Source organism: Eutrigla gurnardus, assembly GCF_963514095.1.
Source record: "Eutrigla gurnardus genome assembly, chromosome: 15".
Taxonomy (NCBI): Eukaryota; Metazoa; Chordata; class Actinopteri; order Perciformes; family Triglidae; genus Eutrigla; species Eutrigla gurnardus.
The window spans coordinates 20420117-20445410 of record NC_139938.1 but is presented as its reverse complement, the minus strand read 5'-3'; the positions used below and the strand labels follow the sequence as shown (position 1 = coordinate 20445410).

The following is a 25294-nucleotide window of genomic DNA, read 5'->3' as shown; positions in this document are numbered from 1 at the left end:
TCGAGCAGTCATCGTCCCCTCGGCTGAATCGAAGATGATGCGTCTCGGCGATTAATTGATCGATCTCATCCATCTTTTATGATGTTCCACCTCTGCTGTTTATGCATTTTTTAAAAAAACGATAAATCACTTTTTAGTATGTAAACAAAGATCCCAAAGGAAGATTTAAAGCACATAAACTAGAAAAAATGTAGTGCAGTGAACATCTTTTACCTACATATTATTACATCACGGTGTATATATGTACTTTGCTTCATTGTTTATTCTTGGGCAAATTCCTTGTATGTGAAAACTGATTCAGATTGCGTCGCTCATTATGAGGCTAAATAAATGACTATTAAATGCACACATAGTATGTGAAAACATATATTTATGATAATGATAATAAGACATTCTCTTTGTTTTTAAAATAAGACATCTTGAGCAGATTCGGCCATTTGTCTCTTCACTCTGCACAGAGGAATATTAGCCATCTGTACGTGACGTCCCCTTCATATTTTAGAAAAGGCCCATCTGTGGGGACACATGGCACCCTCTCGCGCCACCATCCAAAGTCTTGGCAGCGTTCCCGTCGGTGCCAGAGGGAAAGACAAACCTCCCCCCCCAAAAAAACCCTTTCCTTCCTCCTTTTCCCCCACTTCTTCTTCTCTCTCTCTCTCTCTCTCTCTCTCTTTGAGGGCTTCAGCCAGCAGCTGCACACACCTGACGCTCCAAATCCATCGGACTAAGCACATTCTGCTGTCGGGGGTTACGAGGCTCACGTTACGGAGAAATCGTACACCACAATGGTCTTCGCCTCCTTCCCGCCTTTTCTGAGCCGGGTACCCCCCCACCTCTCTAAAGGCTCTTTTTACCCATTTGAGTGCATCGGACAAGCCTGGGAATATTTACTTTGCTCTTGTTGTTGTCAACAAGAGCAAAGTAAACTTTCTGACTGAAAGAGGAGCAAACAGGAAAGCATTGACAGAGAGGGATTAACTTAATACATGTGGTGTTGCAGATAGAGAGAGAGCTCACCATCCTTAGTCCACGCTAATTTAATCTCACAACCATGATTTTTTTAATCTATAAAGACCGTTGCACACTTTGAGTGTGTTTTTGTCATCTGAAATTGTTGCTTGTTGCATGTTAAAGAAAAATAATTACGAGCTCCCGTCGTGTCGATCACGTTTGCACGCTGACTTTCGTCTGTCAAAGAAAGTTTTTTCGCAACAGGTTCGATTTTTCTTGCATCAGTGAAAAAGCGATTTGAGTTGTTTGACGGATCTGATCCACCGTAGAACCACAAGCCTCCAGAATATCAACAGACGAGCTTGAAGACTATGAAAATGCAGAGATGATTGACGTACTGCCGCTGTTCAGGGTCAGTTGGATCCTGGAGGTCTTCTTTCTGATGTGGGTCCAGTCCAGGTGGACTTCAGGATGTTGGTGGTCCAGTCTGCAGCACTACTGGGACCCAACATCAGAAAGAAGACCACTGATCTCCAGGATCCAACTGTTGCGCAGCTCTTTTTAATTTTTTTTTTCCAAGAAGTGAGACGATCACAAACTCTCCCTGACTGTTGGACAACTCTAATCTAATCTGATGCTTATTTTGAGGTTTTAGGAGATAAAGGGTATGAAACATTGTGGTGTTTCGTGGTCTCCGTGACGATACCCAGAGGTCTCTGAAGAGTCGTTGTGGCTCCAACTTTCAGCATCCATCTTTGGATAAAGCACAGATTGCTCCCTTTAATTCCTGAGGGCTGTGGGGGAATGTGACCACAGCATGATGTCACTGGTTTGGGTTTTCACCAGTATCTCTATCTGTCCTGTAATGGATACGAGGTAATATTTCTTCATGGAACAATGCCGATACCACCGGTTCGTCTTCGGCATTTGCTTGGGGGGTTTCCCCCCTCCAAACCTCCTCATTGTCCCGAGGAATTCAACGTCCTCTCGATCTTTCTTCTTCAGGTTTCTGTCAAACTGCCAAACCGTTGTGTCACTGTCGCCCGAAGAGAAAACGCAAAAGTATATTTGGTGTAGCAACCGGGGTTGTCACTGGGGTTAAGTTGCAAAGTGAGATCACAAACGTAACATAGTAGAAGTAGTGGAAGTGATCCTTCACCACCAAATATAACATGTTTATGTTCCATATCTTTTTCAAGCAAAATGCAACTTGAGATCAGATTCTAGAGTTTCAGGTCCTTTAAAGGTTAACAAATATTTTAAAAGATGACCTCAGATAATCGACATAAAATGCAATTATATAACTTTGCCTGGTGGTAGAGGATAACCGGAGTCATTAAAGGGATAGTTGGGGAATTTTGTTTTGAAGTGGTGTTGTATGAGGCAATTATCCATAAAGTCAATATCAAGCATGCAGTAATTAGAATATTTGTCCTTATTTGGTAAATTCTTGATGAGTTAGTTTGCAACTCTCATGCTTTTGCAAGGTAAAAATCTTTGCCAGAAATGGCTGTTTGATGCCAAGGTAGAGCGAAAATATTCAAAATATACATTAATCTGATATTTATTTAATTGGTGGGCCTTTTTTGGTGGCTAAAATATGTTTTGCTGCCAATAAAACACAAAGTATCTCATACAACCACTTTAAATAAACCCAAACTATTCCTTTTAAAGATTAAAGCATTTGGGAACCTCGACTATCTGCACCAAATTTCATGGCGATCCATCCGAATGTCGATATTTCATTGCAACATCGTCAACCTCAGAGCTTCTATTACGGCTCCTAGATAAACGCGTTAACGTCATTACAGACGACGTTCTCGTGACGTTTCCCCCTCGCATCGGCTCGTATCCACGTCTGAAATAAAGGAAGTCTGCTTAAACCCAGGCCGACTTTGATGGTGGGAAGACGTCTTCACATGTGCGTATGAATATTCATGACGACCTCCGGGGCGAACCACAGCAGCTTCTCACGGCGTTGGCTTCTCCTGCTAATGGGCATCGGGTACGGCACACAATCTGGCAATGTGTGTTTTTTTTTTAATTAGTACGAACTCGCCAACGAAGATTTGAGAAATCTGCATAAAAAGCACATAATGTTGAGGACGTTATTTGCTTTTTAAAAAAATAGTCAGTATGAAGTGAGCAGAGGTGGCTCGTCTGCGTATGAAATCATGCACGGAGCATTAAAACGTATTTGTGTCAGTCTGTGAATGTTATTGAACGTTGTCCCGACCCCCTGAGGCTGAACCATCAGTGCTAGAACTCAGGTTTCATGCTTCGTGTGGGACTCTCTGCCCTACAGCTGATTCATAGCGGCTCTCCCCTAATTATCTTTGTCTTTTGCTGTTGTTCAGTTAGTTGGTTGTGAGGCATTTGTTTGGCAGACACCCCCCCCCCCCCCACTCCCCAGAGGACTCATCTCTTTGTTTAAGTGTCCCAGGAGAACCAAGAGAGGCAGAAAATAAGCCGACGGAGGGAAAACCAGCAGCAACTGTTGATCATGCGGTGGAATTTGTCTGGAATATCATTGTTTCATCCTCTGTTAATCTGCAGATTATATTCTGTTCGTTGGTCTGGAGATTGTTAAACAATAGTGGGGAAAATATCCATTATAGTTTTGCATAATTGTATGTATTTTTTTAGAATCTGTAGGCATTATGTCACATTCCCAGCTAGCGGAACTGTGGGATGGATTTTTAGACTAAATCCCTGGCAGTGAGATGCATTTGAATCGGGTAAAGATCAAACAAATGAGTCCTTTTTTTTCTGTCTGTGAAAGTCTTTTTTAATATGGACTGCAACGTGCACACGGAATAACAAGTAGCTGTTTGGTTGTAGAGTTATAGAGTGATTCTGTTGTCGAGGAATGTTCCCGATGTGGGACGTGATTACGGGCTTTGTTCACAGATAAGAATCGGACACCGAAGGGTGACGTGGAAGTCAAAGGAGGATTTATTTAGAGAGCCGCGGTGCAGAGGTGACTTTTTGGGGGGCAATTTTGTGTCTGCCAGAAACACTGCCTGTGTCTCTTTTTTTTTTTGAAGAGCTGTCTGATTAAAGCTGTAATGTGATCCACCTCTGCAGCTCAGATTTAAGGCCTGGAATCTGCCCCTCGGGGATCCTCCTGCAGCCGCGATGTTAGAATAATGATGCGTCAAGACTCCAGACTCAACAACTCTCAACCGTCATCTGATTGCACTTTTTTTATTTTCTGTGATTCTTTACCATCTCAAAAAAATACAATTGGAAAACTATAATACGATGACAACTGTTTGTGAAGCTGGAGATTGCTCAATTTTAATTAAAAAAACTTGAATCAAAACCAGATGAAGACATGATGGACAGAAAACAAATGTGTTCTCCTGGAGCTGTACGATAGAATCTTACATTTCATACAGAAGCCGAACCAAACTAACAAACCAGAGACGGTCTGTGGTACAAACAACAAGGTCACTGCCGTGTTTACGTTATTTTCACTGTTTACGAAGCAGCTACGGTGTTAGCGTAGCCTAGCTCTGATGAAGACGAATGCCATTCAGAAAACAAGCATTTTAAAAGTTATACGTTTCAGACTTTTTACCATTCGTTGTTACTTCGGCATCGTCTTCATCCGTTTATTGCAATTAAGACACAACATAGTTTTTTGATTTTCGGTGCATAGCGACCACTGTAGTAAACCAGCCGATGTGTGTCTTGCTGTTCACACTGAAGCACCTCTGGGATGATTATATTGCACGTTTATGAGGCTTAAAGTTACACATTTTTCTATTCTATTGTGATTTAAGCATATAGCTAATTAAGATATGGTATTCATATCCATTCATGCATCAATCAACATTTCATCATAACTTGTAGGCGCCCACATGGAAGAGCCGTTTCTATGTTTACTGCTTACAGTGTTGTAGAAGTGTTGTATGGAACGACTCACCGTTTGTGTTTAGTGAAGAATAAAGAAGAACATTTTTTCATGGACTCTGCAAAGTGAGGTATCTCTGCAGGCCGGCTAGGGTGAACATTTTCACTAAACCATAACAGTCTTTTGTGTCCCGGGAAACTTAACTTCTGTCCTAAATGGACCTCTCAGGCGTGACAGCGGATAAAACCTCCCAGCATCCCTCGGGGGCGAAGACGAGAACATGAATCTCATCTTAGCTGAAGTCTCCCTGCGGTTCTCCTATCGTCTGTGGGTGACAGAAGCAGACTCTTAGTGTCACGTAGGAGACATCGGAGGTGGGTTTTTTGGGCATCTGGCATGGAAAACCACCCACGGAGCAGACTGGAGGAGCTGGATGAGGTTGCCGGGGCAACGGACGTCTGGGCTGCTCGGCGTGTGACCCCGGTCTGGATGAGTGACAAACAGTGTTGTGTGTTTATTCTTCGGTGCAACATTGTTAGTTTATTGGTTGAAAGTGTGGTTTTAACCAAACAGCAGGACATAGATTACAATTTTATTGTCATTTGTTGCAGAACATTTTAATTTTAATACCATATTTTGACGCTTTTTTACGTTTTATGTACCTCTTAAAGGAAAATTGGCTTTATTTTGAATTAGCAGTTAGCAGCATCTGTCCAAAAGATCACAGTTACTGCTAAAAAAAAGAAAGAAAAACTCACACGACTCGTGTAGTTGAATCAAAGTCTCCTTTATCCACTACTTCCCAAACATGCATCTGGGTGAGTAACTGCTATACAAATATGGTTTTGGAGCAGCATCCTTTAAGACTCCAGCAGAGGAGGGATTAGCCGCATAGCAGTATATGTCAAACTTATCTAATATGCAGTCGTATTGATACAACAGACCCCATCCGGAGCCCCCGTTTAATAAATGATGGCTCCTGAAGTGCTGCGTAGTCGTAATCGGCTCCACTGTGTTCGCTGTATACAGTATGGTCCATACGCTAAGTACATTAACCTAGCTTTCTTTTTGGGGGGAAAATCATGTATATAAATAAATAAATATATACATATATTTATATGGTTGATGGGCAACAAACCTGGTGTAGAGTATCTCTGACTCAGAGCGCCCCCTGCTGAGCCGGAGGAGTCACTTCGCTGCGGGCGTGTCTCCACGTCCAGCCAGCTCGGCATCTGCTGCCCAGTAAGAGACCAGGAACTGTGATATATCGACGACGCCTGGAAAAACACGCCTGTGCTTGTTTAAAGGGTACCCGGCACATTAATCTCAGAGGTGCAAGAAATCAAGTCGTGTTAATTATTGTCGTGATGTTTTTTAAACCAGGACCTTTAGATCATCGATACGTCACGACTGGGGTGAGATGGATTAACCATCGGCTACAAGAACAACATTACAATACAATGTTGGTTCTTGCATTAAAGGAGTGGTTTACCCCCAAAACAGTACTATAAAGTACTCAAGCATATCGATTTCAATAGAAAACTTTTCCTGGGACCATAGAGAGACTACGGATGCTAGTACTATATGCAATTTTTAGATCATTTATGGCTGGACTTTTTATTCCTTCAGATTAGTTGCAAAGAGGCTGCAGCATTCAATGTTTTTATTGATATATGTACATTTCATGAAAAGACCCATCTTATCCCAAATCATTAGAAAATGGTTGGAAATTTATAAAAACATGTCTTCAGCTCAGCGGATTCTTGTAAACGTAACTCAAATGCATAAACGGAAGCTTTTCACACATGAAGTCTGATGAACAATAATGTTTTCTGAATCACAATCTCACTATCGGAAAAAGCTGACAGCGGCGCATCGCGGAGATAACACGTGGAGATAACACGTGGATAACACGCAGAGATAACACGGAGATAACACGCGGAGATAACCGCCGGCAGCACTCGGTGAAATGAAACAAAGATATGGACGGAGCTCTAGAAGCGATGACGTCATGACAAAGATGCATTCATGCTGCTTACTGCTAGCTAGATCGTGATTCATCTGGAACGAGACCAACAGCAGGATGTACGTGAGAAAGTGAAAGTAGAGCTAACGGTGGGACGAGGAGGGCGTTGCCATGGCAACGGGGAAACGGCATCCCCAGGAGAACGGCAATGTGGTTGTTTGACTTTCTTAATTATTACTTATCTAGAAAGCTGTCACCTGTTGGTAATTCAACATATTCATTGGTGATGTTTTTGGAACGCCCTCTAGGGGACAGGAAGTAAAACAACCGCATTGCCGATAATGGCATTGACAACGTATAAGCCTGTGTAGTGTAGATAATATTAATAATAGGCTGAATTTGAGCATTAAATATTCAAATATAATTTGAATATTGAATGAAATTTGAATAGTATTTTAGAGGAACATTGACAGCTCTAGTATTGTAGTGAGTATGTGTATATATGTATGTGGAATTGCCTCAGAACGGAGGCATTATGTTGTCGTGTTGTACGTACTTTTATCCGTACATACTCTGCAGACTGGTCTTTTTAAAAATGTTCTCTGAGCCCAAAGCTGCAATAACCCCAGTGACGACGTCCAGGGTTTTCTCGGCGCCCGCAGATCCACAGAAGACATTATACAACAGTGAGAACTGAGCCTGAGAATAAAATCAACAGCGTGCCCCTTTAATAAAAGGCGTTCTTGCTTTCAAAGGCTGCTGATGTAATACACGCAGACCAAAACAATGAGCTCATACTCTAGAACTTGAATGGACTTTAAACTACTTGATAAGTGTTTAAACTTCAGATCTTTTCAGGGTTACGTTGCCTCCTCCTTCTCTGTGAGCGTTTCCTGTACGGAAATGGGAGTGTAAGTGTTAGCTGATGGTCCGTACGTGTTGGACGGAGGCGTTTCGGTGCTCGAGGGTTTCACAGGCTGAAATCTTGTGGTGAAAACTGAGCTCAAGATATGTTTGTCTGGGTGTTTGAGGAGGGGGGGCAGTCATATATATCTGTTTATTCTGTTCATATATTTAAAATCACCACACATTTCTGTCCTCCAGACTCTAGATTACTAGACAAATACTTTAAGGTTAAGTTTTATTTATACTATATGCAAGAATTAGTCTAGAATGGATCACCAACCTCATCAAATACCTCTAAGCATGTAGTAGGGTTGAATATTTGGTGCTTTCACCAAATATTTACATCAGGAATGTGGATATAATGACTAAGTGGGTGAAAGCAAATTATAGAGAAGGCTCTCGTTCAGTATCTCGCTTCACTGCAATGCAGCCTTTTAAAACCAGGACAGGACTTATATCACAGCGTCGTATACTGTTGATATATTGCCCAGCCCCCATCTCCCCCTGTGTGTAATAGTTTTTTTAACTGTTTGGCACATCGATGTTATTTTCAGTGCGTCGCCTGGTTTGGCTCCGGTTCAGCAGGACATCAGGCTCCTGTTTGGCTCCAAATGAACTGGCACTACTTCATTTCTTGGCACATTCATCACTTTCCTTCATTGCAGAGATCAGAACCTTTTCATATTTTCCTCTTTTTTTTTAAAGGAATGACAGAAACAACAAAAGGATGTAACACACCGCGGGGTGTAAAGAGAGACCTGCTTGGGAAAGTGTCCTAATTTAATGAGTTAAATTCAATTAGGAATAAAAAAAAAAGCTCAAACGCAAAATGAGCATTTCGTCTCAGACCAGAGCACGAGGAAGCAAACATCAAAAAGCCGTCTGCAGACTTTAACGTAATCACGGTTAATAACACTCCATGTGCACCGCGTTGTGAGTCGATGGCGGTTAGCACTTGTCGGGTAATACTCTGGGTCGTCTTAGCTCACAGATCAAGGCCGCTGGTCTGGATCTTTGAACTTGACATTTCAAAAGGGGAGAGGATAAAGAGATGCTTACATATCAACCCCCCCCCTCACTCCCTCAGCCTTGATATTGGACGCTGTTAAAAGATCAACCGTCTAATCAAAGAGGAGTGTTCTGAGCGGAGGATTTTCCCCGGCGTGCCGGCCTGTGGGAGTTAATTTATACATGTTTCAGCACAAAACCGGGTTTCTTCTCATGAGTGCTGGAGTTACACATGAAACTGTCATAGTTGACCAACACTCTGCCTTGTTGTTCCATTGGAGAAACTTAAAATATGGGTTAGTCCAATTTTAGCTCCATTTTTGGTCTCCACCACATCCTGTTGAGTCTCTTCAGCAGCCGAACTCTCTGCCGTTAATTGCTAGTTTCCTTTCATGTTACGTAGAATAATCTGGGGCACAGCTTAACACAAAAGATATTGATCGGTGCAGCTTTAACATCCCATGTTGAACTATCAGATATTTGCACGTGTAGGCAAATAAAGGTGGATTAAATCCTGTCGGTGAGGCAGTTCCTGGCCGGCAAGATCACTTAAAAACATATATATAGGGATTTCCTATTTGATTTGACAGCGCTTGAACATGGCGTGAGATGTGATGAGGGTAGAGGAAGTGCAAGATTTATTCTTCCTTATAGATGCACAGGTGCGTCTAAAGGGGAAATCTGCAGGCTTTTCATTGTGTGTGGTCCCGTGATGATACTCTTTTAAGTTCCCCCCCTCCACACACACACACACACACACACACATACACACACACACACACACACACACACACACACACCCTTATTTGCCTCCCTTTTCTCTGCTTCTGCACTTCTTCCCACAAATCACTTGACAAATGGGCGGCCCACAGGTGTTGTTGGAGGGCCCCCCTCCCCAGCTGCTGCTGTCCTCCACACACCCTGGGAAATGGAGGTGGGGGTACTATTTGTTCACAGCTGCTTTTTTGGTGGCAGTGTGACCCCACACACACACACACACACACACACACACACCTCCCTCCATCCATCCTCTTCCCAGCAGGACACGGTGCCACCCCCGACGACGACCGGGGGAATCCAGTCATAACCACGGCCCCCCGGCTCAAGGTCACGCCGAGCCCTGAGAACTGGGAGTCCTCCGGTCTGGGAGTCCTCCCAGGGAGTCCTCCCAGACCAGATCAAGATAAGACGTGGGCGTCTCAAACAATGCGGCCGGTTATTAGTCCTGAATACAGATGTGTCGTTGTGTCTTGACATTGTGTCCGACCGACTGCAGACATGTGACTCTGATAGAAAACGGAGAAAGCGGGTTATTGCCTCCTGGAGGCTAAACTCTTGTGTTTTGACTTGAAATACAGTCGAGGGGGTTGGGGGGGGGGGACAAGTTTGTTGTGAAAATATCCGTGTTTTTTAGATCCGTGAGACGCGTCGATACGGACGCTGTGAAGGTGAACGCCGTGTTTTGAACCTTTGACTCACAAACCGTGTTTACATGCAACACGGCAACCCAGGTCACCGGGAGAAAACATGGTTGTGTAATAAGTGCATAAGCGGAGCTGAAAGAATGATTCATTGCTTAGTTCGTAGCGGTCGGTGAGCAGGAATGAGGATTTTTGTGCTCAAACGTTTGCAGCGATGCAAAACTCCTCCGTCCTGCCGGTCGTTTCCACGGAGGATTCAATGAAGCCTCCATAACTTCCCAGAGTTGTTCAAGTCCCGTCAATCTAAAGCCCACATGTGCTTTGTTCTCTCCCCGTTCCCGCCCTCCCCCACTAGTCCCCCCTCCCCCACCATCGCTGCCTTCCACACATCTTAACCTGCATATAATTGCCGTTCACTCAACCTCAGAACATCTAGAAAGACAATCATTTACTGATTGAGTAGACAAAACATTGATATCCTAAAATCTTTGCGAATCTGCTGCTTCAGCTTTATTGATTTTCCTGATAAAATTCCAGAACACAAACATTTCACTGACCAGAACGAACATATCAGTGTTTTCATCTTCCTCTCCTATCAGGACAGCATGTCGACTCAAACACTTGAGATATGGAGAAGAAACTGAGACGGTCCTCGGAAGTGAAACCTTTTTTTGTTTTTGCAGTGATTTACCTGCATTCAGTTGTCCAAATGTTTAATCTCATGTGATTAAGAGAACGTTGGTTTCCTTAAAGCTACAGTGTGTAGCATTTAGGGGGTCAATTGGCTTGAATGGAATATAATAAGTTTGTTTTTTAGTGTGTGATCAGTTTAGGATCAACCATCTATACCTAAATACTGAGCCGGTCCTTTTTTACGTCTACATGACCGCAATATCTCTACAGTAGCCCAGACACAGAAGACTCGAGCCAAATTAAATGAATGGATGGGCTTATTAAAGTAATTTATCAGAGTGTTAGATTTAATGATCTCTTTAGGAAAAGGTAATTTATTCCCATCCAATGTAATAATGTAATAAATCTTAGAATATGTCCAAATTCAACCGTCGGGTCTCGACCACAGAACAATCTTTGGTCTGCAGATAAGGAATCTGCCTCTAGGCTGATTATCCATTACTTGTTTAAGTCATTTTTACAAGCAAAACAACCTCAAATTTACTGGTTTGAGGTTTCCAAACGTGTCCTCATGCGTTCTTTCTTTGTCTTATGTCATTTCTTATTGAATATTTGTTTAATTTTAAGCAGTTTGTGAGACAGAAACGAGCAGTTAGATAGAAGAGATGTGACGACGTTTATTAGAACCGATTTGTCAAGAAAATAATCGGGTGATTTGCAGCCTCACTAGAGGATAATGTTCAGAAACAGTCCATTGGTTTAAGTTGAGGCAGCCGATGGGTGATGAAGGGTTTACTGTAGTCGGTGGCATTTATTTTAGATGGTTAGCATCACAGCCCGATCTAAAAGAAGAAAAAAAACCAACATAAAATATGTGCTGTTGATCCGCCACACAAGTTCTCAAAGTCTCTGATCCGGAGGCTCTGCTCCCTGAATGTGTGCCACGTCCAGCTGGATCCGGTCCAGGTTTCTGTCACACGCGGTCTCTCGTCGCTGCCAACGCGGTCGGGATCATACGGTCAGTTGTAGAATCAGGAATTTGTGGGGCGATTGGATCTCTGCCCGTTTTTTTCACACCTGGTCCGCCTCTGTGGACAGCAGGCGGGATTAATGGACTCTGGGTTTCAGAGGGTTCCTGCCATTTGAATCGACAGTATTTCATAATAAACAGGGAGTGTGTGTGTGTGTGTGTAACGTAGGACCGGCCTCTCCTCCTCATTAACACAGCAGTGCACCTGTGATCACTCTGATATTCTCTTTGAGAGCATTAAGGTTCTCAGTGGGGGGGATTTGGGGAAAAGGGGGGGTCGGGTGTGGTTGGCCTGTTGGATCCCGGTAAATGAGGTGTGGCGTGCTCGGCTGACAGCTCGCCTCGTGTCTGGTCGATGGGGATGAAACGGGCCTTTGTTGTCGTACGGTCGGATATGAACAGACAGACACAAACAACGTAAACGAGTTCTAACAAAATATGAATATGCATACTTTTACAACTATGGATGTGATTGTCTTTGTGTGATGGAGGCTCGGCTCATAATCACCATTACAGCTAATTGTGTATGATTTTATGTAAAAACTGTCTCATCGACTACAACGTGAGGCTGAAACAGAACATTTCCACTGAATACATTCAGCCTGTTTGCATAAAGAATTATGTGGTTTTTGTAGATTTTATCGCTTGCTTTTTGCCGCAGTTTGTTAAACAAAGACTTTGGCGACTAAACTCCAACAATAAGCTGCAGCAAAACGACCATGAAAGGTGAACTTGAATGCATCATATACAGCGACCGTTTCTGCTGAGCTGATTTAGTTGGCACTAGTTTGTAGCTTTTCAAGGATTTTCAGCCGTGATGACGATGTGGGGCGAGCGGGATAAGAAGGCCTTTGTTGGAGTACAGCGTGCTGTCGTCAGAGGTTTGATTGGAAAGAAGGTCTCCTATTTATAGTGTTAGAATAACAGCGTACCTGGGCCCCTCTCACCTTTAAATGTCTCGTCTCTCACACACTTTAATATGAGACGGACACGTTTCCAGATTAGTGACGTGCGGATCACTCGACACGTCAACGTTGGATTAATCGATATGGTCGGGACGTGCTTTCGTACTTGTGTTGTTGTTTTTTTTGTCCAAACGTTGCGACATTTAAAGGAAATCCAAACGCGTCTCCTTGAATTGATATTTATGTTTCAAATGGAAACCAAACCGAGTTTTACTGACGTGTTTTCCCCCACAGAACTGCAGCGTTGTGGTCAGGGAGTTATGTCTGGATGTTTGGCTCCCAGCTCCAGCATTAGTCACAAACGATGTACTATATAATGATTAATCCACTGCAAGATGAATTACTAGACAATCAGTGTTGTATTTCCACGTTTTTAGCTGCGGGGTCGAGTTTCGAGGACTGCTTAATGAGCATTTAGGAAAACGTATTAACATGCGCTCACTCTCCGAGCTCCCCCCCCCCCCCCCCCCCCCCCCCCCCTGATGTAGACACAGTGTTTTAACCTGTTGACCTTTAATTAGTCATCCTGTGGCTACACAGCAACCCGCATGCCGGAGCCCTGCAGCTCCGGAAGGGGGTCCATCGATGAGGACTGGATGCAGAGGAACACAACTCACCGCCGAACATCAGATACAAGCATAAATAAAACATCTGCGTTGCTCCCCTTTTTAATGAAGTCTCGCCCATCGGGGTGTGATGATGCAATATTAATCCGGCTGCTGGAAAAAAAAGTTGCCAACCAAGCGGGGGGATGATTAGCAATTCTTTTTTAAAAAGGCCGGCGTCGGCGGAGTGTTTTGTCGAAGGTTTTTGGAAGATGCGGTAGAGAGACATTCCCAGCGTGATCAGCATAACTCAGAAACACAGATTGCATTTAAATGACGCATTTACTTAAAATATATTGATTTTTTTTAGATGATTTGGGGCCTTCATCTGTCTGTGGAGGGTATATGATTCATCTGGAATGAGACCCAAATCTGTCTCCCTTTAACCTCCGGTAACCTGCCGTGAGTCCAACTAAACGCCGATCGTGGCGGTCATGGAGGTCCCTGACCCGGAGCTGTGATATGCTCCGCTGCCGGATCCAGCGATGCATAAAAATGGTGCCTTTTGAGGAGATTTGCAGCACTTCCTTATCTCTGTATGTGAAAGAATAAATCCCGGAGCCCTTCACTGCGACTGAGTGTCACCCGGGGAACGGCCCTGCTGGGAGATTTGTGCCAGACGCTGCCTCTGAAAGACGAGGACGAGGACTTCTCATCTCCACTGTCTGTTTCTCTTTGAAGTACCCGGTCCCCCCCCTGCAGGTGTTAGACACCACACAGGGGTTGGCGTATTGAGAAATCCTCCTCCCCTGTCATCCACACTTTCATGCTCGCCTTTTTACACCTTCCACTCTCCGAGGGAGCCTCGGAGTCCAACTTTTTATTCAGTCGTCCTAGAAAAGAAAGGTTTTTTTGGCCTTTTTGCCTTTATTGTAGAGGCCAGTTGGATTCCAACCTTAGCCTTGGTGGGGGCACCAAGTCTACCGACTGAGCTGTCTGACACCCCATCAAGCTGATTTCTGACTGTAAATACTGTTGATGACACTGAAGACACAGGTGCATTCGGGCTCCATTTTTTCGTTTTTGGCATGATTCAGCCTTGCAGGGTGCAGTGTGGGCGGGACCGAAGAGGTACTAGACCGTACTTCTGTCCCTTTTATAATAATTACGCCAATCTGTGCAAAATCTGACGGTGTTTACTCTAAATATGTGCAGAGGCGACTGGTCAGTACAGTCTCAGTCATGTTCTCTGTGTTGTTTTCTATTGTGATGACTTTGAGACGCAGCTTCTTGGAAACTACGTAAAGCCACTGTTGTCTTACAACGTGATGACATACGTACGAAAGGCAATCGGGCCCGAGGCCCGGTACGGCCCAACTGGTGTGAGTCCCCCTGAAACTTATGACATCACACATTCAGAATATGTGATCCTCATATTTTAATATTCACACCCCATATACCATGTTTCTCTTGGCCTCCAATGTAAACGTTCCCGATTTGTCTGTTCATCTCCAAAATCAGCTCGACTCGTTCAGTGGACACAAGGGTTTATAGATGACTTATTACCTACCGGACATTTTAATGTCCTCGGAGGCATCCCGGTCTCATTTCACGGCCCAGCGGGCGTGCGAGGGATTAGGGCCGAGTAAATGAGGCTGGTGTGTTGTGTCAAAGGTGATTTGGACTCCCTTATCAGTGGAGGGAGCTGCAGATCTGCCGAAGACTTAAGCCGACAGCCTTAATCGAATAGGAAAAGCCAATAACGGTGAGCGCTGTAGTTAGTGTCAGAGGGTATTTGTGTCTGTGTTGGGCAGATAATGAGCGACTGTATGCAGATGATGTCCCCCTCATTATGCCTCTTATTGTCTCATTTGGATTGTGTGAGTCTCCATTTGCCTTGAATAGAAGGACAGAAAACTAATTTCTTGGTCTCATAATTCTCTCTGTATCTCCCGAACAAGCCCCGCCTCCCCTCGTAACATTTTAAGGAGGTTAAAACGTACAACATAACATACTTTCTAAGACTTCACAGTAAACAAATTAGATCATATTCAATAATGAATCTGTGGCAGAAGTGAGATCGGATCAGCTGAATTACTTTATAACATTAAGGGTGATTTTTTTATTGTAAAGGAAAAAGTAGTGGCATTGCTCCTCCTGTAGCTGGAGCAGCTAAATCCCTTGTGTCTTGGTGTTTATGGGAAATGTAGTCCTAGTTTTGAGACGCTGTGTTCTTTCAGACTTTCCTCTTTCTTCTCTACCTGAAGCCCAACGGTGTGAGGCAGGCATTTAGAAGTGAACTCTGTCTGTACAGACATTCATGGTAATCCATTTGATGTTTTTTTGAGAAAGAGCTGCTAGCCTGGCTAAAACATCTTACTGAAAGCTGACCTTGAATGTTATGACTTCCTCTTCATTCATAACGCTGCCAGTTACATCAGTTTAAAAAAGAGAGAGAGTTGTTGTACGGCTGCTTGTGTTCAGACATCAGCAATTTAAATGAGAGAAGTTTGGCTTTGAATAAACTACACCAACATGAATAATATTGGAATAAGGTTCCAACCCTTTTACTTACTTAAACTCTATTTCTTTTTTTTCTTTTTTTTACTTATTTTTTATTGAAACTTTGAACTCTATTTGTAATATACATGCAGGTATGACCTCAGCACTAGACCCCCCCCCCCCCGACAGACCAGTGGTTAGAGGTCTTGTTGTCCAATTACAGGTCTGATCCTGTCAACACATCCAAATATTCTGGAGTGGTGCATGTTTTTTTCTGAATGAATTAGCTCTGTATCACCCAGACAGCAGACAGACAGGCACACACACACACACACACACACACACACACACACACACAGACACACACCCTGGTTGTCAGGCTCCGTAGATCACGGGTCATGTGTGCGTGTGCTTTTTTTTTTCCTGTTTTTTTGTCCATGTGGCATAAAGTCACAACAGGAACAGATAAGACCAGGTCCCAGGTTTTTTTGGGGGGGGGCAAATCCCCAGCGACCCCCCTCCACCCCCCCAGCGCTAATCGGATTAGCTGAAAAGTTAGCAGCACGGCTCCCGAAGAGACACGACATTTCTAACACCGACTCCTGTGACTTTATTTTTTACTCTCCGACCTCCTTAATCTGCTTCTTGTCTCGAAGCTGTCTCACATAATCTTCATCAGAGTAAACAACCCCAGGACGAGATGAACTGTTTCTAACCTTTTAGACTGTGTGTGTGTGTGTGTGTGTGTGTGTGTGTGTGTGTGTGTGTGTGTGTGTGTGTGTGTGTGTGTGTGTGTGTGTGTGTGTGTGTGTGTGTGTGTGTGTGTGTGTGTGTGTGTGTGAGAGAGGGATCTGGTCCACCCAGGTGGGGGAACAATGGCGTGCCCCGTCTTAAAGGGGATGGTTGGCTGAGCATAGATGGGGGAGGACAGAAAAAATGAGTTGTGAAAATGATTGGTGCTGAGGTTGGTGGTGGTTTTCAGGGGGGGGGGGGGGGCAGTAAACTGAATGGGGGCAGCAGGGTGGCAACTGGACTCTTAAAGCTCCTTTCATGCTTGGTCTGGTTCAACCAACGCTGAGAACACACATGAGGACTCCGAGGTCGAGACCTTGCTAATTGTTTTTCATCCGTTTTTGGAAAACTATTAAACGGTCAACAACAATGCTTTTTTTTTTTTTTTTTTTTTGCCCCACAGTATTTTTTTCCCATAATGCAGCTGCACAGTGGACCTAAAACTTGGAAGTACTATACTAGAGTACTGGACCTGAAAATGAAAATGTGAAAATAAGAAAAGCAGAGAGAACAGGAGAGTTGCTTTCTTCTTCTTCCTCATCCAAAACCTGGTGCCTACATTACCCACAATGCTTCTTCTAACTGACAGTTAGGGTCAGACATGTGCAGTACACGTCTGTAGGCTCAACCAACGCAGACTCAAGTACTTTTCCGAGAACTGTTTGTACAATCTTGAAGTACTTTACTTTGAGAATTTCCACCTGCTGCTAGTTTATATTTCTACTCCAACAATATTGTACTTTTTTACTTTATGTTTGACGACTGGACGCTAATCGGTTATTATGCAACTTTTCTTTAAGTTATGTCAACAAATGAATGACTCGACCTGCAAGAATCCAAGTGATGATCAACTACAAGCAGAATCTCACGTAAAAATGAAAGTGAAACTTAAAATAACGCTGAGTGGACGGACAGATGTGCTTAGTTTAGTCACGCAAAAGTGGGCGGGTCCAAAGTTATGATTTTAAAAGTGCCCATGAATGTATATAATACTGGATTTATTGTGAATTAAAAGAGTAACACATTTGAATGCTAATTGAATGTATTTATTGAGACTCCCCCATAAGAAAGTGCACAAACATTTGCACATTTAAGCATATTTGCATGGGCTACTAGAAGTTAAACACATTATTAGACACCATCTAATGGAAAACATGCTCTTAAATTGTAAAACACAGAATTTTGAAAAATTAAAACAGAAAAAGATGGAATCTGAAAAACTTGGTGTGCCATCTTCTTCGTTGGTCACTGTTGTGTTTTTACCCACCCCTCCCCTCCTCTATACGGCAGAAACCAAGTCCAAAAAGCCTTAAAAAAAAGCCTCTTGGCTCTCTGGAGTGTGGAGCTGGCTGGCCTTGCCGGGTCTGCGTTCCCCCGACGACGCTCAGGGGAACCGGCTTCTCTGGCCAAGATGTGGTTTGGTGGTTTACAGTCAGCCGGGCAGACGGGAGAAAACGATGCCATGTGGACAAGGAGCCTTTTCTTCTTTGTTCTGCCTCAACATGGCAGACCGGCTCCAGGTTTTGGCTCCCGGGAACGCGGCCTCTCATCGGCCAAACACAATGTAGTCTAGGATTACATCGGGGCTTCAGGGTCAGGACTAGAATTCAACGTAGAGTTCAACATTGTTGTTCTTTTAAACAAGGTACGACACCTGCAGGAAGGCGTCCGCGATGGTTTAACGTTGCGTGTGTTTTATTTCAGCGTGGGCGAAGGTGGAGCTGACCATGCACGAGAGCACCGAGGTGTACCTGGGCGACGCCGCCGCCATCCCCTGCCAGTACAGCTTCACCGACATGGACGCCGCGCCCAGCTTCGTCATGATCCAGTGGTTTGTGGTGAGTCCTGGTGGTCCCGACACCGCTTGTTTATGTCGGCTATGACAAGTGGAAGCTACCGCTAGCATCTTAGCCCAACCGCCGCTATCAATAAAACACCCATAAGATGACAATTTGGCCTCGTATAGATAAAACCAACAATAAGCATCAACATCATCACCCCAAGGATCTTAACGAGGCATTGTCACCCCCCCCCCCCCCAGAGAGCTGCAGGAAACAGCGGCCGGACGCGGATCTTCTACGGTGACGATAGTCAGCAGGTCGTCGACAACAACACGGACTACAGCGGCCGCATCGCCGTGACCTCGGACCAGCACGGCGCTCGCCTCGCCATCCAAAACGTCCAGCTCGCCGACGAGAGGGAGTTCTTCTGCCAGGTCAACGGGCTGGCGGCCGGGAACGCCGAGGGCAAGACGCACCTCCGGGTGTTCGGTGAGGACGGGCTCACTAAACACCTTCCTGGGGGGCAGATAATCATTGTTTATTAATTCTAACAAGAACTGACGTGATTCTTCCTGATGCAGCTCCTCCGGAGGCTCCGGTGATCGAGGGAGTCCTCACTGGAATATCTGTGACCAATGAGATGCCGTCCAAGGTTTGTCTGCGTCCTCGTAGATCCACCAATACGATCTTACTCCTCGTTACTTTTGTAAATGTTTCTTTGTGTGTCTCTCCGTCCAGATTGCGTCCTGTGAGGCTCGTAACGGTTTCCCGAAGCCCAACATCACCTGGTACAGGAACGGGGCGCCGCTGGCGTCCACGCCGGGACGTAAGTGTTACCATGGAAACCATCCTACACCTTACCTGTTAAACATCAGTTGGTGTTTGTTTTCAAGGCTGCACAGGTTATTTTATGACATCCCCAGTAAATATATTGTAATTAGAATTAATATAAATGTAATTCATGGTGCTGCCAAACTAATTCTACAAATAGTCTAACATTAATAATATTATATCATTCTGCAAATGTGCAACAATGGCAGGTTTGAATAGTATATGCAGAAATAAAAAAATGGCATTTCCTATTGGGAGCCCAAATCTATAATAAGTTGCCCGTCGTTGCCGACGTCCGTGTCGCCCCGTGCAGAGGTCAACGTGTTGACCCTGGTGACCAACATGGAGTCCAGCGGCCTCTACTCCATCCAGAGCACGCTGGAATTCAAGGTGGTCAAAGAGGACAAGGACGCCCGCTTCTCCTGCGAGGTCAGCTTCTTCGTGCCGGGCGCCATCCGGACGGTGGAGTCCGGCGCCGTCAACGTCACCGTCCACTGTGAGTTCAATGCCCGATGTTTTATTTGATTTTTTTTTTTTTTTTTCTTGCATTTCTATTGTTTTCAGGGGATTTTCCTTTAAGGTTTAAGAGGCAGAATTCTGTCCTGTTTTCATCCAAATTTGTATTTTTAATCGAAATCGGAGCACATAATACAGCATTTACAACATAAATACATACAACATTTCAGACCTTTTTTAAAATCTTCTCTCGATATAATAATTGCTGGAATACCCCTTTAAATCTTGTTGTTGTCCCTAATGCATTTTTAATAGTCACATTATTTGTCTGTCGGCCCATTGTTTAAAACACAGTTTATTAGTGACACTGTGGTGGGCGGAGCCAAACAGTCTGTGCTGTCAGCGTTATGGTAATGACCTCTTAGAGTGACTTTTAACAGCTCGCTGAATAAGCCTGCCTCATTGATTGTGTGTGTGTGTGTGTGTGTGTGTGTGTGTGTGTGTGTGTGTGTGTGTCTAGACCCCACCAGCATGGTGGAGCTGTGGAAGGAGTTGCCCCAGGGCTTGGTCAAAGAGGGGGATACTGTGGAGCTGCGTTGCCAGGGCGATGGCAACCCCCCGCCGCCCTTCATCTTTAACAGAGAACAAGTAAGAATGGGAGAGGCATTTTCTCACCCTTAAAGTCCCACGACAGCGAGAGAGAGAGAGAATGGGCGACACGCGGGAGACATGTAGGGAATGTTTTTGATATGCAGAGCTCAACAGCCCCCCCCTCTCTCCAGCTCTGATCCTGCAGATCCAGACCGGGGTCTGGGACCGGAGACCACATTGACGGATGTCAGACATCACATCCTTTTGTATACGTGTACACAAAAAGACTCAGCTGACTGCCGTTTTATGGTTTCCTAACTAAGGCATCTGGTTAGCGGTTGCCACGGTAACCGCGGCGTAGTAAAAGGCTCTAAATCGTCTTTGTTGTTTTGTTTTACAGTCTTATTGAATCATATTTGACTCCGGGCCGAGAGATCGATGGATCAACTCACATGAAAGTCACAACGAAACATTTTGATGTTGTGACTCAGAGTTGTTTACGTCCTCGAGTTCTCTGAAATAGTCGAAAACTCTCGGAGAGTTTTGCAAAAATATAACAAGACATTTCTGTGAGCGCTTTTTTTCCCACTTTTCAAGTGTGTTTGGATGTTTTACGGTTAAACAGTTTGGGTTTCTGTCCGTTTTTTTAGCGCTAATGGACTCCAACGTAAATTGTTGCTGCTTTTTGGTTGCCGGGTATTATTAATATTATCTCAGGAAGAGAGAAGAAGTCACATTTCCTTTAAAAGCTCCGTACCTCCTGACGAGTGAGCGTTTTGTTTGCAGGAGCCGGACGTGGCCCTGAAGAGTAACCATAGCGACGTGTTGACGCTGTCGAGGGTGTCACGGAAAGACAGCGGCATCTACCGCTGTCGCCCCCTGGACGCCGACAGCAACGCGGACGTCAAAGGGGAGATGCAGCTCTCCGTGCACTGTGAGCAACAAACGCATGAAAACATCATCATGACATGAATTCATATTGATGGTTTAAAATCCATGGTGCTTGTCTCCAGACCTGGATCCGGCCGTGGTCGTGCCCAAAGACACCGAGGTCATGCTCAACGGGGAAGATTTGACGGCGACCTGCAACGCTCTGTCTTCCCTTAAAACAGCGACGGTCTGGTACAAGGTACGACACTTTCTTACGTTATCAGTGAAGATTAGACGAGGAGATTCAGCACCTAAGAGAAGGAAACGTGTTGTAATTGTTGCATCAGCCAGTTGTTACATAACCAGTACAGGATCATTTAATTGGTCTTTTTTACAGTACAAAATACTTCTCTGGAATTGAATAAAGTGCCTTCAAACACAGATTTTTATATAGAGAGAGTATTTGTATTGTATCGTGTACTGTATTTTGTTATATCTACTTTACAGATGGAAATCTGGTGCACGCATCTTTTTAGTTTCGGAATAATCAACGTAATGTTGCACGTTGTCCCTTGACAAATAAACTTAAAAAAAAAAAAAAAATGTTAGCATGCTAAGGATAGGGTTACTTTCACCGTAACTTTCACCGTATCCACCTTGATTTTATTGACTTAATGTTTTTAGCTTAACTAAATTTGTTTTGTTCATATTTATGTTTTGTTCAGGGGTCCTTGAAAGGCGCCAACAAATAAAATATATTATTATTATTTTTCTTATTATTGTTATTATTATTATTTTGCACTATTTGGACTTAAACCATAGTATTGTTGTGTGTGTTTTCTTTAAGTTATAACAATTCAACCTCTGGGGAACATGAATTTTAAAAAGTAAAGACTAAAATAGGGATGTCCCGATCCAGCTTTTTGCACTTCCGATCCGATACCGATATTGTAGCTTTTAGTATCGGCCGATACCGATACCGGCCGATCCAAGCATGTATTAAAGATGAAAGATATTTACTTATTTTGTCAGACTCATGTTGAAAAGGGTTTTACTCTTAACAACAACTAGCCAACTTAATTAGGTTAGTTTGAATAATCCACAATGGTTGGTAATGAGAAGCTGACCTGTTTATTCTTAACAGGGTTAAATAAACACAAAATAATAAATAGTCAATCTTACCGCTTTACCACCACGCTTGACTTTATTGTGGCAAGTATTGCACTCCGCCTCTTCGTCTTTTTCGTCTTTTAGGGTAAAATAATCCCACACAGCTGACATTTTTATCGATAACTTTAAATTCTTAGTGGGACATCAGTGTTTCCCCTAGAATTTTTTTCAGGCCCGGTGGTATCCACCGAAAAAACCCTCAACAGACGAGACGCGTGGGATGGTGTATTGGTGCAGTTGGATTAAGTCAGGTGGCACAGCAAGCAGTCTGCAATTCTGCAATTATTATATTTGCATTCAACATTTTTGTTCAACCAGAGTGTATTCAAGATCACAAGGAGAGAGTGACTTATTAAGGTGCTGGTTGATGGAAATGATCAGGGTCCAGAAAAATATGGCTGGAAAATGATGAGCATCACATTAATAGCTACAGATACTGTAAAACACTACAACGACATATGAGTGCATATATTGTCTTATTTTATCAAGTAAAATATAAGTTATAGGTTTACTCAACAGCTTAATAGTTAATAGAAATTCAGGTAGAAATAGGCTAACTCAGAGTTCCACAGCTTATCAAAAACAATCCTCCCCCCACAGACGTCATCACGTCCTAATACTACACACAATATGGCTTGATGTTGTTTTGAAGGAGTGCATATATTTATCGACAACACTCGACCTGCATCAGCGCATGTGCGCACGAGCGGATCTGTGCGAGCAGGCAGCGCGGAAGCCGGTCCGGTTCCGCTCACACCACGAGTCTGAAGAGTGCAACAGCTTATCAAAATACAGTGTCAACTCCGTATTTCAAAGTAGAAAGCGACATCGTGGTGGTTTAACGAGGCGGAACGGCATCAGAACAACATCAAGCGTGTAAAGTACACGAAGAAGAACGTAGCGGGAGCGCGCGGCGAGGATTGTTGTGGCTGCGCGTCTTGCGGAGCAAGTCTACACTGTGCTGCGCGGAGGCGCTCCTAATGTAAATGTTTATTTTTGGCATATTGATTTTATGGCCTGTACAATGGTAGGGGAAACACTGGACATGCACAGACAAGTCCGTCTTGTTGTTGTTTAGTGGATGCTGGACAGGTCGCGAGGTGTGCGCTAGGTGTGCTGGAAAACGCGGACCGGATTTTGGGGAAAAACTGAAAAAAACTGGAATGGATTACCTACATCGGTGCGCTGGAAAACAGAGTTTTGAAAAAAAAACTGGATCGGGAGTTCCCGTGCAGGCCGATCCGATATCGATATGCATTTTTTGCTAATATCGGCGGCCGATCCGATCCAAATATCGGATCGGGACATCCCTAGACTAAAAGTCGGGTGATTTTCTCGAAGACTTTTATACAATCAGACTTCTTTTTTAAAGTAGCACCCTGCTGGCTGTCGGCAAGAATGCAGGATAAAGGCACTTCCACCTTGGCTTCACTTTTGTGTGTGTATGTATGTATGTGTGTGTGTGTGTGTGTGTGTGTGTGTGCAGGATGGGAAGCTGGTGGGTAAGGGGAACACGTTGCACCTGAGCGACGCCACCTACGACACGGCGGGCGAGTACAACTGCGAGGTGGTCGTCCCGTCGCTGCCGGCCCTGCACACCAGCGGCTCCGTCCACATCATCGTCCAAGGTCAGTCGCCATGGTGATGTTATGGTTTTAAATCCACCTTAGAAATATTGGGGGGCAGAAAGGAAACAAATAGATATTGATTTTATGGAACCTGCTGCCTCTTCTTGTATTCTTCAGAAGAAACTGTTTAAAATTCAAGACGAGAACGCAAGTAGGGACGCGTTGACAAAATTGGCAAATATGTGGATGTGTTTATGTATCTAATTATGAATTATTATTATGATTATTATTGTTATTTTATGTTTTTAGTTATTTATTATGTTATTTATTATTATACTGTATATTTTTATCTTAAAAATAAAAACAAAATGATGTTTATATGTTGTGCTGTATAATGTACTCCAATTTCGATTTCAGTAAAAAACATGGTACAAAATCAAAAAGGAAGAATTACAATTTCAGTGTAAAGTTTTAAATTTAAGTTGAATAAAGATGTATAAGAATAGATCGACCTCCATCGTAGCAGATACTCCAGCTATTTGAGATATTGGTAAATAAATGATATCAAATCTCTCTATCTGGATTTTTACTGCGTATTTCTGTCATTTGATCTTGCTGGAGTTTTAGATATGAAGCCATGCTTTTAATGCAGAACTTTTCTTCCCTGGAGAAGTGGGTTTGTGTTGATCTCTTGAACTTGAAATGAAGAATTTAATCAGTTATGAGCTTTCTTCCCCCTTCAAACCCCTCCAGAGGAGGATCGTCCCCCTTTAAGGCCGCTGAAAGGCTTTTAATGTGAAGCTTCTGGGCCGAGTGTCACGTTCACTTCGACGGCAGTTTAACGTTGAATGAAAAGTGACTGGAATGTATTATGAATCGTATTCCTGCTGAAAAGAGAAGCTCAGAGGATCAGAGGGAGGATTATTATAACGCTGATGTTGAAATGAGACACTAGATCAGTGCTGTGGAAATGTAGTTTATCCTGAATTCAACAAGTCGCTATGCTACTAATAAATACTGTGTGTGTGTGTGTGTGTGTGTGTGTGTGTAGGTGGTCCCCAGCTGATGGGGGCGGAGCCTGAGGTGCAGCTGGAGGAGTCGACAGGTCGGATGGTGAACCTGAGCTGTGAGGCGACGGGTCATCCGCTGCCCAGCATCTCCTGGAGCATCGCGGGCAGCCAGGTACCCGAACTCACTCTCACTGTAGCTGGTTATCAGGTGCAATGCATCATGGGAGGGTCGTGAGCCGTAGACCTTGGCGAAGTCCTCCAATTGTAGAAACGCTCCTGGTTGATTAGTTATTGTAGTTTTTTCTTACAGTTTTCTGTTGTTCGTCTGCATGAAGCGTGAAATATGGTGTTATGCAACATTTAACCTGCTTTATCATAATATGTTGAGATTTTTAATACACATATTTGGGAAAAAAAAGACCATGCATCTGGTGCTGAA

The 25294-nt window shown here is 43.8% G+C and overlaps 1 protein-coding gene across 1 annotated transcript in view; it reads left to right on the top strand.

Annotated features, from left to right (window-relative positions):
- mcama (melanoma cell adhesion molecule a) overlaps window positions 1-25294 on the top strand; it is a 39917-nt gene that overhangs the window by 5620 nt on the left and 9003 nt on the right. Inside the window, exons 2-11 of the mRNA XM_084029341.1 lie at window positions 18283-18416; window positions 18620-18848; window positions 18941-19011; window positions 19098-19185; window positions 19504-19686; window positions 20167-20294; window positions 21024-21171; window positions 21251-21366; window positions 23764-23905; window positions 24897-25027. Of these exons, the coding sequence (XP_083885467.1) occupies window positions 18283-18416; window positions 18620-18848; window positions 18941-19011; window positions 19098-19185; window positions 19504-19686; window positions 20167-20294; window positions 21024-21171; window positions 21251-21366; window positions 23764-23905; window positions 24897-25027 (1370 nt within the window). The remainder of the gene's footprint in view (window positions 1-18282; window positions 18417-18619; window positions 18849-18940; window positions 19012-19097; window positions 19186-19503; window positions 19687-20166; window positions 20295-21023; window positions 21172-21250; window positions 21367-23763; window positions 23906-24896; window positions 25028-25294) is intronic.